General features: G+C 33.0%; 1 protein-coding gene across 1 annotated transcript in view; it reads right to left on the reverse strand.

Annotated features, from left to right (window-relative positions):
• Window positions 1-9074: 9074 nt before the first annotated feature.
• The window catches only part of LOC123556778 (uncharacterized), a 39226-nt gene continuing 31234 nt past the window's right edge, over window positions 9075-17066 (reverse strand). The window contains exon 12 of the mRNA XM_053543180.1: window positions 9075-13688. Coding sequence (XP_053399155.1) covers window positions 13248-13688 — 441 coding nt within the window. The 3' untranslated portion in view covers window positions 9075-13247. The remainder of the gene's footprint in view (window positions 13689-17066) is intronic.

The raw sequence follows: 17066 nt of genomic DNA on the forward strand, positions 1-17066 counted from the left end.
TTGATGATGGTGTTTTTCTGTGATATATTGACTGGGATAGTATTACTCTTCAGAAATACAGAGCTGTCAATGGTGCAGTTTTGTTGTGAAATTCACAATCCATGTCCAAAAGTGCTTGTTTTACTATACAGCAAAGAAGGAGAAAATGTACTGGGCCGACACCATACGATCAATTAAATAAGTACATTCGATAAGCAAAGGCACGTTTTTTCTCAAATTGATGCGGGCATGTTCGTCCTCAATATGTAAGCTTTGTATGTTTTAGAAAGTCCTATGAAATGAAAGATCGGAGATATAATATCTTGTATCCAGCTAGTGTGAATTATATTTTGAGTATAGGTATATTTAAAACGACGATCGGAAGTACAGCTTACTCAAAAATGGAAGGCACCCTTTAAAACACCCTAGAAAGGCATTTATACATCCCTTGAATAAATGAGACGAAGAGGCGTTTTAGTTCACTTAATGTTGCAAAATCTTTAAAAAGCTGATTGTCTCATTTATAAAATACGCATTACAGGAGCGTGCCGAGATACCAAAAGTATTAGGTTAAAATCTTGCAGAGTTAAAATGAATGAGAGATAGAGATTTGTTCCGTAATGCCGAATAATAACTGGACAACAATCTAAAAGAAATAGTTACGCCCAAATAGTTTAGCCCACTCAAAATGAAACCCCATATCATTGTATGTAAGTAGTGTACATATGAGATGTGTGGACAAATAAAAAAATTGACAACGTGGATGAATGAAAAATAAGTAAACATTATGGGCACCGCCTTGGGACATAGCATAAATAATTATAACGTTAACATGGTCACTTTGGTCACTTTTACGCCAGAGAAAACTATGATACTCCAAGCGGACAAGTGTGCATTATTAATTTTATCTAATTAACTCAAGCTAAAGACCACGATTTAACTGTAATCTTACTAGATTGGTTTAAACATATTTTATTGCATATCAATATACATAATATCTACATCTCAAATACAAAACTTAACAATATTATATGCAAAAGGGTTGGGTAACAAGTTCTCACAACATTATTACATACCCTCCCCTTAATAAAATTCACTTACATGAGATTTGGCTACAAAATGTGTATTGAAAAGGCTATGCAAAATTTTATATAATTGAAGTTAAAAGAAGAGGGAAAGAGGGAAGAAAGAATAGTAAGAGAAAGTCAAGTTAGATCAAGTACAACATGATGTTTATATTTCGCTTAAAACTAATATTTTAGTTTTTGCTTTCTAGATTTTTATTGTTGATCTTGTTGTTGCAAAACTAAATCTAGATAAATTTGGACACAAAAGTCACTGTAGTATTTCAATTCTCAAATCGTTTTGTATCTTTAATAAATTTTTGAACACTTCTGAAAATAGTGATATTATCGTTTACTGATAAAGAAGGGTTTCCAAAAAGTAATGTATCTGTACTTAAAGGATGATAGTCCTTGGTTGACTGGAACATAACTATTCTTTGATTTATAAAGTTAGGACACTGAAGATAGTGCTCACAATCTTCAATATAATATCCACAACTACAACTAAATTCGGTTGCTAAATGATTATTAAAAAGATCAAAACACAAGTTGCTGCATTTGTTTCTTAGTCGAGAATGATAAATTGAATATTTTCGATCTCCAAAGGAATATATCTCCGGTACTTCTGGCGCTTTAAACCGTGTGGTCAATAATAACTTTTTGAAAGCTGATAGGCTTTCTAGGTGTCTTGTTTCAATGGGTAGTTCATTCCACAATGAGATAGAAGATGGAATAAATGAACTAGAAAATATTTCGGTACGTCTTCTTAAGATTTCATAATCTTCATTATTTCTTAAGTTATAGGGTTATTGTCATCGACTACATTAGGGAATAAATTACTTAAATATTCTGGGACCATATTATATTTTATTTTATACATTAATATTAATTTTTGATATACCCGTCTTTCGGACAGAGATATCCATCCTATTTCCTATAGAGATTTTCTAACGATACTGATCGCGTTGTACCAGTTACAATTCTTGCAGCTTCGTTCTGTAGTTTTTCAAGATTATCTTTTTCAAAATTTGTACAATTATCCCATACGACAGCTGCATATTCTAGCAATGGTCGGAGAAACGATATATAAATTTGATTCAAAGATTTCCTGCGCAATGAAAATTTCAGTTTGCGCATAATGCCTAAATTTTTGATGCGGACAGAATATATTTTCAATGTGTTTATGCCATTTACCATTGCTACTTAAAGTCACACCAAGATGTTTGTGATCACTAACAAATTTAACTGGAACATTATCAAAAGTAAGATTAACATTGTGTGGCATTACGTTTGAAAAAAGAATTGCCTCTGTTTTATTTGGATTAAAATCTACTAGCCACTGATGAGCCCATTGTATATAATTAACAGGTCATGGTTTAAAATACCTTCTAAATCTGCAATATTTGCTGCTGTACATGCCAAAGATGTATCATCGGCAAATAGACGGGAAATACTCAATAAATTGTCGACAATATCATTTACATAAATGAGAAATAACAAGGGACCTAACACTGACCCCTGTGGAACTCCAGCCATCACAGTCTTGAAATCTGATTGAGACGTCCCTACAAAGACATTCTGACAGCGATTTGATAAATAATTTTCAATCCAGTTAAGAACGTTTCCGATTATTCCATTTTCTTGTAATTTGAATAATAAACCTTTGTGCCAGACGCGGTCGAATGCCTTAGAAATATCACAAAATACTATGCAAGTATTCGTTTTCGAGTCTAGTGATTGAGTAATTTGGTGATATATGTCGATTAATTGATAAACTGTTGAATGACCTTTCAAAAAACCTGACTGATACGAATAAAGTAGCTTATTTTCGTGGAGATAATTGTATACGTATTTATACACCGTTCTTTCCATCAATTTACCTACACAACTTAAGAGAGAGATAGGTCTATAGTTGCTAACCGAATGAATATCGCCTTTCTTAAAGAGTGGCATTACCATGGCTTTTTTCCAAATGTTGGGAAAAATACCTTCGTTTAAAGACCTATTAAACAGTAAACATAAAGGTTTGGCTATCGAATATTTAGTATTTTTCAAAACTTTATGACTAATTAAATCTAAACCTACTGCTTTATTAACCTCAAGATTACATATTATATCTATAATATCATTTTCTGTAATAATTATATTGGATAACGAATTTTCTGTTCTTTTTCACATTTCTGGAAGGTTAACATTTCTATCATCAATACTCGAAATAGATACAAAGTAATCATTAAGACATGTCACTTTACCAACATCAGTAAAGTAAAATTGTTCCGAATTGTCATCATTAACCTTTTTCAGTGGGGGTATTATTTCCGATTTTTTAACTGTTTTTACTAAATAGCGTAAGTGTTTCCAGTATTCTTTTTGATTATTTATCCTGGCCTCAGCAATATTTTCTTCAATATTACTAAAAAACTTTTCCATTGCAGACTTTTTGAGATTATTAACTTTATTTCTAAGCGATTTGAATTTAGTCCAATCTGTATTTTTTTGACTTTTTATTGCTTTAGATATATGTCGATCTCTGAGTTTAGAGTACTTTCTTATTTCTGAGTCATACCACGGTTTATCACGTGGACGAATCACTATTTCTTTGGATGGAATACAACGTGACATTAGTGAAAGAAAAACCTCATTAAAACAAGAACATGCATCATGAACAGATACCGTATTTGACTGTATAAAATCCCAGTTTTCTAAATTTATCAAGTTGTTTAATAACTCGAAATTTGCTCTTTTATAATACCAGATTTTTCTACGAGTACATGTTATATTTTCATCGCATATTTTTATATATAAAAACGTTAGTTTATGATCACTTATCTCACTCTCTACGTCAATTACCCCGCTGTAAACATGTTCAATTCCATTAGATATTAATATGGGATCATTAAGAGTTGACGAACTGTCAGTAACCCTAGTCGGTTCTTGGATAACATTTTCAAGACTATTAACTATAGCCAGTTGTTTTAAATTGTTTAGATTAGCATTTAATAGGTCCTCATTCAAGTCCCCGACTATTGTTAAATTAGACATAACGTTGTATGCATTTTCTATACAAATATTAAAATCATTCCAGAAAATAACTGGAGTACCAGGCGGGCGGTATACACTACAAAGTATACCTTTAAAAGATTTATAGCGAATTTCTAGCCAAATCGCCTGAATTGATGGCTTTTCTAAATCATAACGACGTTTCGACCACAGATTAATTGAGACATATGTAAGAATTCCACCTGAGTGTGCAGACATATCGCATCTGTAACATGTGAAATGCTCCAAACTAATCACTTCATTTGGTACAATTTCATTTAAGTGTGTTTCTGTAAAACAGAGAATGTCAAAATCTAAAAGACTGTCATTTACATAATTCATTTTATTTCTAATACTCCTAATATTTAAATGGCAAATCGAAAGTGAATTTGACTGCTCCGGGATACTATTGGATTAAGAACTGTCTGGTCCTGGATTTGTTTCTACATCTCCGGCCATTATCACTAGCATTAATACAATCACACCAAAGTTGACAAAATTAAAATTAAGAAACTTAAATGCTAAGAGGCATATTTCAAATGACCTTAGTACACAGTAAACAAGAAAATGGCCAATGTTCATTCGGTAATATTTAAAATATTGCTTCACTTGTGTCCTGTGGGTTTTATTATAAAATAGTCCAATGGACACCCTGTGTGATACTATGTCATTACCCATTAGGTTAGAAAATTCATTAAATCAATACTATAGTTTTGGGTGCATTGGCTATGCAACAAATTTAAATCGCGGAATGCGCAAAAAGCTAACTCTGACGTATACTGTTGTACTATAATGCTAGAATAATTAATATGAGTGATAAGAGAAAGGATAGACAGAGAAAGAAATAACATCTTATTGAAGTAATAGTAGTAAATTGAGATATTATGGTTTGTAGACAATGAACTGCATTAATTAAAACAGAAATAGTGAAATCGCTGACTTAAAAATAACATTCTTAACACATGTGACAATAATATAAAACTTATCATGTCAATTTTGTATATTATGAACAAATGATATATGTTGATGTAATGCATATATTAGATATTACATAAGGAAAATCAGAAAAATTGAAATAACTGTAGCAGATATCACACAAGACGTTACTTGAAGAAATCCAAATAAAGTAAACTGCTTATAATAAATATTGCGATAAACGTTTCTTGAAGAAAATCCAAACAGAGTAAACTAACTGTAGTAGATATCACATTAGACGTTACCTGAAAAAAATCCAAACAGAGTAACACTAACTGTAGTAGATATCACATTAGACGTTACTTGAAAAAAAAGAAGTTTTAATTCAAACAAAATAAACTAACTGTAGTAGATGTTACATTAGACGTTACTTGAAGAAAATCCAAACAAAATAAACTAACTATAGGAGATATCACATTAGACATTACTTGAGAAAAAATCCAACCAAAGTAAACCACGAAGTTTTACTACTACTACGAAATCTAACACATATCAAAAACATGTGAAAAGATTAAATTAACGCATATAATAATAATAATAATAATACTTATACTAATAATAAAAAACCCTGATCTATGAAAACATGTGGAAGTATATAGATTTCACACAAAAATCTACATTATGAAGGTTATATGTTACCTTTCATGTCTACGTGTAGTTTTGCCGAATGTATCATACTAATTTTCATTTGTATTTTAAAAGAAAAAGCAAATTCTGTGACCTGTCACAGCATTAATACATAAATACGTTTTTGACTTAATATGATATCTAACCGACAAAATAAGAAACAGAAAAAGAAACGCCAAAAAAAAAAAAAAATAATAATTCGTATATATACACATATTTACACAACTTGTTTGATTACTACCAACTCAGAGATAAAACTCGTGAGTTTCTTTTTCTCTGAGTTTTTATCCAGTAGAACAAGTTAAACCGTATTACTCAATTACACTGATTTGTCTATAGCGTTATTCTATACTTAAATATTATTGAAAAATATGCTGAAGAAAGACATGTTACTAGTGAACTTTAATTAAAATTCACGACATAATGAAATAGGTTTCGTTTTGACTTTGAATCAAACAAAGCATACTTATAGAGCTTTTGGTCGCAATAGGTAACGACAGTGAAATACGTTTTAACTGACACTTGAAACTTATTAAATTAAAGAAACAAAATGAACAGTACTAGACACGATGTTAAAAAAGTACACATAAATAAATAATAAAAATAACAAGATATAGTGAGATGTCTTTTTTGTAATGGCCTTGTATCTACGACGCAGTTGCATAGAATTTCCGCATTTACAAATTTATGTAATAAACAATATAATAAAAAGTTTTCACATATGAGCTCATTTGCTGCGTATTTTATTCTTACAAGTAAATATACGAGCCATATGTAATCACGTGATTACTAACTCAGGTAAGACGATTTTGGAGCTTTCATTGGCTACCTGTAAGATATTATTGACGAGGTTTTACTACAACTACGTAAACACGCGCATATAAAAAATAATCAATGCAGTCGTGTGAAAATTATTATCTATATCTCCGTGTAGTGAATTATATAAAATGATCTATGAAATCTACGACGTATTTGCATAGAATTTCAAGCACAGTGTCATATTTACAAATTTATGTTAATACAAAATAATAATAAGTTTAAACATAATAACTTTAACCTCATTCGCCGCGTGTTTAATTCATACAGGTAAGTAATCGAGTCATGTGATCACGTGACGGCTAACTCAGGTAATACTATTTTCGAGATTTGATTGGCTACCTGAAATATATTTCCCACGAAGTTTTACTACTGTACTATTAAATCTAGCGCATATCAAAAATATGTGAAAAGATTATAGTACCGCATACATGATAATAATATAAAGGAAAAAAAAATAAAGATCTATGAAAACATGTGGAAGTATATAGATTTCACACAATAATCTACATGAAGGTAATATATATTACTTTTCATGTCTACATGTAGTTTTGTCGAATGCATCATACTAATTTTCTTTTGTATTTTAAAAGAAAAGCAAATACTACGGCCTGTCACAGCATTAAAATTAATGTTTGTTAAAACATGGTAATATGATCATTAATACAACCTGGAAATTACGTTGAGCATTCTAAACAACATCAATAGAAAAGTATTTCAAAACATGGAAATATGTTTTGAACCCTATGGAAACTATGTACGCATTAAATACGTCTTAACTGCGTTAAGGAAACAATTACATGAGTTTTATCGTCACGGTCTTTCACTAGCATCCTCCCATCATAAGTCCATGCTGATTTAAAGCAGTTTGTCTTCACCATCTGTCTGGCCTCCTTCATAATGTTTGCATGCCTCTTGGTCAGATCTTCGTTAATGTAGACATTTCTAAATGGATGACTATTTCTTAACTTTTTCCTACTTTGGAGAAATTTTCTGCGGTAACGGTAACTGGAAAATTTTACCAGAATATCCGTTCTCCCATCGCTTTTTTTTCCGACTCGATGTGATCTGTCAATGTCTTCAATGTCGAGCTCAACAGCCATTTCTTTTGCCATCTGCAATACTATATCATCAGTATTTTCACCTGGTACGACAGGAAAGCCAGAAATTCTGATGTTATTCCGTCTACTGTATTGTTCGGACTCATCCATTTGAGCCTCTAGCTCCCCAACTCGTTCCGTTACCTCGTCTAGCTCAGTTCTCAAAGTACGATTTTCAGCCTCTAGAGTTTTAACCCTGTCCTCGTACACTTTTGAAACAGATGCAACAACAGACTTTGTAGCTTCCGTTATAGATTCTTTGATAAAGTTCTTAAGATCATCTTTGAGCGCATCTTTTACAATATTTGCAATTACCATCATATCGTTTGTATTCAATTTCAATTCCAGTTCACTGTGTTTGGAAGGATCAACAATAATTGATGTACTCACAGCTTCATCGTCACATGTGCTTTTGTTTAAGTTCAGTTTCTTTTCTGGATTTCGAGAATCCTCCGGCGTTGTCGGTGAATTTGGGGAGGATCTGTTCCTGTCTTCTACTAATTGCGTTTTATGTTCACTCATTTTTATATTGTTTATATACAGCGATATACTGCGATAGATATAGATGTAAAATCTTTTGTTATGTGTATATAAGGCTGATATAAATACTACTGACCTGTGGTCACCTTATTGTTCAGTATACTCCATTGTCCGATATGGCGCGCTCGTGATTTATAATACACACGTGTACATAAAACTGATATAACACTGATATAGCACATCCAGTGAATTAATTTGATTAATTACTTGTCCAATATTGTTCCAAACTTGCGTGATTCCATTCAACTTATAAAATTTCACTTTTACTATTCCTGAATCATCGAAAACATAAAAAATAACCACAATTATCTCAGAGCTAAATTTTTACGTGGTAGCCGTTATTAGCCTCGTTTCAGTCGAATCTTACTAGATTGGTGCTACTCATTCAACTTGTTATATATATATATATATATATATATATATATATATATATATATATATATAGAGAGAGAGAGAGAGAGAGAGAGAGAGAGAGAGAGAGAGAGAGATATATATATATATATATATCCATATAGAAAATATATATATTTACAGTGTATTTAAGTGTCGTTCATTAAACATGTTACAATTTTCAAAATGCTCTTAATATAGACGCAATCACCGGGAAGATTATTATCTGTGTAATAAAAAAGATCTGATCACCGCTAGTCCCCTTAGGCTAATAAAAAGGTGTTGATACGCAATAAACTTGCAAAAAGCTGTTAACTGGTAATAAACAACTATCAAAAAGTGCTTTAATATGGCTGTTTCAGAGGCTCCGACCTTCCGTTAGCCAGCTAAAGACTGACTACATACATTACCGTGACGTTTCAATAGTATAAGAAAAGAACTATTTGTCTATAAAAGAAACACGGTGTCGGCGGCATTCTTGATAATGTTGACGTATATAAATCTTATACGTTTAATAGGGCGGAATGTAAACTTAAACAATGTAAACTATAGATTTTATCTATTTAATATATATTTCACTAGATGATAAATAACTATCGCAGAGTATGCAGTAAAAATAAGTCAAAACCATGTTATTACTTGCACTTTAGTTTAAAATGGAATTTATTGTGCTTTGATATGCTGTGATATCCTAACCAATATACATAAGCAATCAATATTATGCCACCAAAATTTAATCACTAAAACTACTGATGATATGATGCTAAAATTGTTACAAATGATCAAACCGGAAGTGTGACCCAGTTTGGTAAAATAAGAAATTCCTAATGATCATTTTATTATAAACATGTAACTTAATTAGCTAAGTTGTTTTTTTTCTATAAAATAAAACCTACCGCTGAAGACATTTCGTTCTTTTTGTGGGCGTTTGACGCATCGTTTTTGATCGAAAATGTAATGAAATGTTTAAAATGAATATGGAAAGATGTCATTGTTACGGTGGCACAGAGGTGACATAGATGTTTTTTTATTTTAATACGTACGTATAAAAAACATCTTCGTACGTATATAGTAATACGTGCGCACGTATTAGTTAAAAAAACATATCCGTACGTATTGATATAAAACATCTTCGTACGTATAAAGTAATACGTGCGCACGTATTACTATAAACGTACGAAGATGTTTTTATACTAGTACGTGCGCACGTACTAGTATGTGCGATGATGTTTTTGTACTAGTACGTGCGCACGTATTAGTTATTACGTGCGCCTTTATACGTACGACGATGTTTTTATAGTATGTGCGATGATGTTTTTTGTACTAGTACGTGCGCACGTATTAGTTATTACGTGCGCACATATTAAAATAAAAACATCTATGTCACTTCTGTGCCACCGTACATCGTAAGTTTTTTGCAATTTTATTTTAGAAAAGTGGTGATGGCTCGCCTTTGAAAAATCACGTGCAAATGTACGATGCATTAACAAAATGTCAGTTAAGTAATACTCTATTGAAGTTATATTGTGTTTAACAGGGCGTTCAGAACCTGATGGCACAATCCGCTGAGGATGACAAAAAGCTCTGGCACTAATACACTAAGCTATCCTAAAAGGTGACGAATATATTATGAGTAGACCCCACTTGTGAGTCAGCGAATAACTGAAGTAAGAATGTTTGGTACATAAATAGAGCTATCGAATTAACATGCATAAACTTTTGGTCTGTTTCTACATAAAAATATGATTTAAACATATTACAAAATGTATATCTTCTACAATCATGTTCAAGTTATGTTGTTGTAAGTAATAAAGTTGCACATAACACACATGATCCGCTGGCAGCCAACAAAAACAAAAAAGTAAATTTACATGTTTTACTTTACCCCTATGTATACTATAAGAAGCATGGTCATGAACGTCTTTTCTGAAAAATACCCATTTCAATCACGAAATTTCGCACCTTTAACGTTTGGTAATGAATTCTATGTATAAACAAGATTGTAATTTATCTTCCGTCGTGCATCGGTCACATTGCCTCAATATTGTTTATTGCAGAGACACTTTTTCATCAACAGTTCAGAAATAAACTTGGGATAACTTACCTTATGAAGTTCCTGTTTAGATAACAAATTTATTCTGATTGGCTGATGTGGAATATGCATGTCAATCGCCTTTTAGTTAGAAAGTGTATAAATGAATGTGCAATGGGAATTAAATGAGCAATACAAATGTGTACCATTGAATGATTTCAAATTCAAAATAATTTCTAAGATGACTTTCATTCATCAAATCGAATGTATTTGTACCATTGTGAATTGTAAATGTAATACATTCTGCTTTTGTTTGTTTACGTTCCACCTAACATGTGTACACGGCCGTTCCGTCTAGACCGGAAGTTCATTAGGGAAGTTCGTCCAAGTTTATTTTTTTTGTAACGTCGACGAAAGAGTGTTTCCGCGATATAAAAGACTGAGATAAAGTGACTGGTGCATGATGGAAGATAAATTAGCACATGTTCAATATGCATAGTATCTAGTTACCAAACTTTGGGATTGAAGAGAGAAATGTACGATTGAAATGGGTTAGTATAGTTTCCTGTTCATGACCACAGTTCTTATATTACACGTAGGTGTAGGGTACAGCAGCATTTTCTTTCTGCTCTGGTGCCAGTGGCCTGATCAGTGATTTGTCCAGAAACACATACAGACGAGAATGGTTAGGATCTAATCGGAATTTAAACATAAGACGGCACGTATGCCCATCTATTATATACCTATATAAATTCTGTCAAAGTTACAGTTTGCATTTAACAAGGAAATACGAGCAGGCTGAAAACTATCACGTATTGTACTTTCTAAAAATCCCGTATTGTACCTTCCTTATTGTATGTTGCCGGACTACTTCCATTAATATGCATGAGCTGACACAGTTATATAAATAGCGCACACAAAAAAAAATAACTCATTTGATTTAAACATCTACAAACATTTAAGATTTCGTTCGACTGTAGGGATAACGCATGTTTTTTCGTGTTATAACATCTGCAGAATCCCGATGGATTGGTTGGTACCCGAGCCCGTTAGGGCGAGGGTACCAAAGATTCCCGAGGGATTCTGAAAATGTTATAACACGAAAAGGACATGCGCTAACGCTATTCTAGCAGAAAACGCGTAAAAAACCAGGTGAATTAATATACTGTCCCTCAACGTCATTGGATTTCCAGGAAATGCGCAGTAAAGTGTACGTTGTTTTGTCACGTCGACGTCATTTCATTTTGAATTATCCGTTTTGGGGCCGTAATGCGTTTACGCTTTGCCACGGAACAGCCATATACAAAAAGGTGTTATAACAACACGTGAGCGCGAGAATCTCTCTGTTAACACACGTTTTCTCACCTGTTAAAACACCCCCGAAAAGTGACAATAACAGCAGTTTTATGATAGAATACAAATAAACAAACAAAAAGGTGGAGGTATATACTTAAAAGAGTCATTACAACAGTAGCTTGATCTGGAATTTTGTATTCGGCTCTCGTGGATTTTGCAAGGACGGACCACACTCAGCGCATGCGCGCTTCATGAGATCAGATCTGGCAAAATCCACACAAGCAGAATTCAGCATCCCAGAAGGAGCTAATAACAACCCTATTATATGTGCCTGTTAAATAATAACACATCTTAAAGTACGTAGTCTACGAGAAAACACTATTTTCATATAAAAAAAGACACAAACGTATATAACAATGCTTGATATTCTTCCGCTAGTTTTATGCATGGAAAATGAAAATAGTGAAGTTCAAAAAACGTTGCTCTTGACAGAATAGACAGTGTTTGTGAAAAAAATTAACAACACAAATCGATGTTGTTTTGATTACAATTCATGTTGTAGTAAAGTTCATTTTGCCGTAATGAAGATTGATTTGTATTGATTATTTAAGATTTCAATTCTATTTCCTAAACCTTTTCTCAAACGTGTGGATTTACAGTGGTCAAATTCGATAGATTGTGTTTATGAAATGGATTGGGTTTGCATGGTTCAGTCTCCGAAAAACTATTTTTCGTTGTTTAATGTTAAAGTTATTTTGCCGTAATGAAACCATGCAAAAGTACATAAAAAATTCTAGCCAGAGAAACCACTCGTAACTGTTGATTCGTGAAAAATATTGCACGAGATAATGTTTTATCCTTATCCTGAATGGAATAAGTATCACCAGACTGTACAGTCGGCGTTTAACATGTTAAGATTTACGTGCTATTGTTTCACTAAAATTCTTAAAAAAATGTTTCATCAAGACATTATTTCTTCTAAAATGATAAATATTTTGAATGCGTATTTGTATACGATATGTGAAGAGTTACGCATAAACTTTAATGCATTTGATTGTAACACCTACATTACAACATATAAATATACTAAACTCGGTCTGTGAATCCGTAATTGGATGTATAATTGTGGTTTTCTGTGATCCAAACTTGGACATTGTCAGTAAGACCATTATATTCCAGTGAGCGATATAGAGTTGTTATAAAATGCATTTACAAACCCAATCTTGTTAAAATGTGTCTTCTGTATTTCGCAACGCCATTCCACGGATAAACATCAAATCGGTATGCCTTGGCTACTTGGAAAATCTTATGAAACACAAGCTTTGATCTATATCGTATCTACTAAAATGTGCGGATATGTATAGGATGTCACTTCATTGCGTACAAAGCTTATACATTTGTTGATGATCGTGCATTTTCTTGAACAGGTGCTTGAAAGAACCGCTCGTCGACAACTGGTCTCTTGGGACTAGTCTGCAGAATGCATGACTCTAACATTCTGTTATTCTGACCTACTGTTTTCTTGCCCACTGCTCTTCCAAGGCTTCGTGTTTGATCTGGCTTAACGTCACAACCCTGGGCAACTCCCTTTCCTAAAAGGGGACCTTTCTCGTGCAGATAAAGAGCCGGCCAAACAACGTACTGTATATAGCGACCACGTTTCGTGTAGTCCTTGAATGTGTTTGTGTCAAAGCCGAAAGTGGATTTATCTACAAGTACTAATGGCGGGTCTTGAACAACCATAAGCCAACCAATCTCAACACACTTTGACAGATAGCTATTGACCTCTTGAGACCGATTGCTGGCGAGTGGGATTCTTGGCTTTACAATCTGTGAAAAGATATCGTTTAGACTGTTAATAACAAGAGGAAAGTTTCTATAATTAAGCCTCCCTCAAAGGTCATATTAAAGCAGAGCATGTATAAATAAAATTACAAAGACAAAGACAAAACAAGTGAATGGAGTATTCCAATGACATACAATATATACGACTGGATGGTGACTATATTTATCTCAACTGCAGTATAACCTAATGATCTGATATCTGTCAATGATGCAATATAATATTGTGCTATTTATACAATATATTGTAACACACAATGTTTGGATTAAAAAGTACACATATATAAATATACAGTAACTGTTATTGACTGCTTAAACATCTATAAATTAAAAAAAGAAGATATTTAAAAATATTTCATTTTTAAATTGAGGGGAACCTAAGAGAACAAATGTAATGAAATATTTCACCATATTAAAGGGAAGTAATTCTGAAGAACATACACCAAAAATTCTTTTTTGATTGGGTTCATATGACACATAAGCTTGATATGAGCCGCGCCATGAGAAAACCAACATAGTGCATTTACGACTAGCATGGATCCAGACCAGCCTGAGCATCCGCGCAGTCTGGTCAGGATCCATGCTGTTCGCTAACGGTTTCTCTAATTACAATAGGCTTTGAAAGCGACCAGACTGGTCTGGATCCATGCTGGTCGCATATTCACTATGTTGGTTTTCTAATGGTGCAGCTTAAAAATCCATGCATGGGTAAAAAACGGCAGACAGGACAAAAAAGACCAAGGTATATTACATACATAACAAGGAAAGGTAAATGTTGACTTTTGACCTGAGGCTCCAAATGTGACTTTAGCCTTTGAGCTAGGGATCTTGATACTGAACATGACACATCATCACATTATGGGAAACATTCGTACCAAGTAATAGACCAATCCCGTTGATGGATGACAAAGTTATAGATAGTGTGGGATGCAAAATGGCAAATTAACCACATCATTTTGTTAGACAGTAAAAATGCTAAAAATCTAAAACAACATTTTCTTAAAAACAAATTCTTTCTGGAAATACTATTTGTAAAATAAAATAAAATTGCGTTTGATAATTTCATTCCTTTAATTTATACTGTTTTTTTTTTCTCATGAAAAAAAATGGCGGATAAACAAAGACAATATATCCATGGCCTTTCATTGAAAGTAATTTTTCAAGTGAAAAACATGTTTACATGACAAAATATGAATGATGATATAACAAGAGGGTCATGTAGGCCCTGTTTCGCCCGCTAGACTGCTTATAGTTAAATTACTTGACTGTTTCAATATTTCTATTATTAAAAAGGTGTTGGTGGCCCCAGGTTTAGGCTGATGGAAATTGAAATGTTCATAGTTAAAGAAAATAATCTTGGAACTGAAAATATTAAGAATTACTCAAATGATATAAAAGAGGTTAAAACGGAATCAAATCCAACCTCTATCATCACTGTCAAGTGTGTATGCAATTTATCTTCATTTTGAGAAGTTTAACCGTTAATCGGCACTTTGGGTACAAATATTTTCTAAAATGTTGAATAATAAAGATCGAGTAAACACTTTTGCAGTAAGAGATTACAAGTTTATTTTGCATTTATCAGCAGTTGTTTGGCTTCAGTTATGTAAATACAGATATTTATCTTGGAAAGTAAATTATTTGGGAATAATGTGAAGACGAAACAGGTACTTGTTTATCATCGCATAGTTTTCATGGGAGATTAAAATTTGAAATTAAATTAAATCTCTTAATTAATCTTTTGATTAAATCTGTTATAAGATTACTTGCTACAGATTGCCGTGTTAGAAAGGCAATCATTAATATCATCGCTGCAGCTAGGTTTATATACGGTCCATTTTCACGAAACTAAAAATTGATAAAATTCAGTAGTTCTTTCTGGGACTGGCTCGGTCAAAGCGAACCTGTACCATTTTTACTTTTGCCATTTCGGGCGACCTGTGGGTGTCCAATTTTTCAACGTTATTAGGGGCAGTACTATAGTATGAACCGATGATAAAGAACAACCACAAGCTGAATATTATCGCTCCAGTTCAGGTGACATGAGGTCATCTTTTGTTTACGTGATATTGATAGTCATACATTTTGATATTTTAATTAAAACGTAGAATTCAGTTTATGTTGCTTTTAGTTGCCGAATTTACTCTAAAATAGTTTTATGGCATACCTGGTAGCATTGTACGTTGTGGAAATAATTATTCTCTGGAAAGCCTATAACTATTTTAGTGTTGTTGTTATTATGGTCTTAAGAATTTGCAGGTTTCTCAAAATTAGTATACATTTTGACTCTGGTAGCAGCAGCAACCAAACATGATAACTCAGCATATGACAACTGAGGTTAGAAATCGTATAAGAAATCAGTAACTATCAAAACTTTCAGTGTTTTTTTTATCTTTTAAATGGTAATTAAAATCCTGTATTGTTACAACAAGAGTGTCATAATGACCCTGGATCGCTCACCTGAGTAATATGAGCTACATGTATCAAATGTCAAACTGATGCTAAGATATTAAGAAAGTAGGTCAGCAGGTTACATTCATGGTCACTGAAAGTCAGTTTTTAGATCAGTGTGCAAATATGTACATGACACCCAAAGTTCAAGGCTGTATCTTAAAAAAAACAGAAACTAGATCGGGGCGAGGCCTCTTTTTACCCCAGGGGCATATTCGAAAAATCTTGTTAGAAATCAACTAATGATACATACCAAATAGCAAAAGCCTAGGTCTTAAACTTTCAGGCAAAATTTTTTTTTCTATGTACGTCTATGTAAAACTTGGGGCACCCTGGCCTCTTTTTAACAAAGGGGCATAATTTGAATAATCTTATTAGAGGACCATTAGGCAATGCAACCTACCAAATATCAAAGCCTATGATTTCCAATTTCAAACAAGATTTTTTTTTAATTTTCCTATATAAGTATATGTAAAACTATGGACCCAAGGGGAGGGCTTCTTTTCACTCCAGGGTAATACTTTGAACAATCTTGGTAGAGGACCATAAGGCTACATACAAAACATCAAAGGCCTAGGTCTTGTGGTTTTAGAATAGAGGATGTTTTAAGATTTTTCCTATACAAGCCTATATATACCATGTGACCCGGGCCTGGGCGCGGCAACATTAGGGGGACAAATTGAATAAACTTGGTAAAGGACCAATAGATGATGCTACATACCAAATATCAAAGCCCTATGCCCTCGGGTTTTGGACAAGAAGATTTTCAAAGGTTTTCCCTATATAAGTCTATATTCACCATGTGATCCCTGAGGCGGGACCATATTTGAACCTAGGGTGATACTTTGAACAAACTTGGTAGAGGACTATTTGATGATGCTACATACCAAATGTAAAAGCCCTAGGCCCTGTGGT

This window comes from Mercenaria mercenaria, chromosome 5 (assembly GCF_021730395.1).
Source record: "Mercenaria mercenaria strain notata chromosome 5, MADL_Memer_1, whole genome shotgun sequence".
Lineage (NCBI taxonomy): Eukaryota > Metazoa > Mollusca > Bivalvia > Venerida > Veneridae > Mercenaria > Mercenaria mercenaria.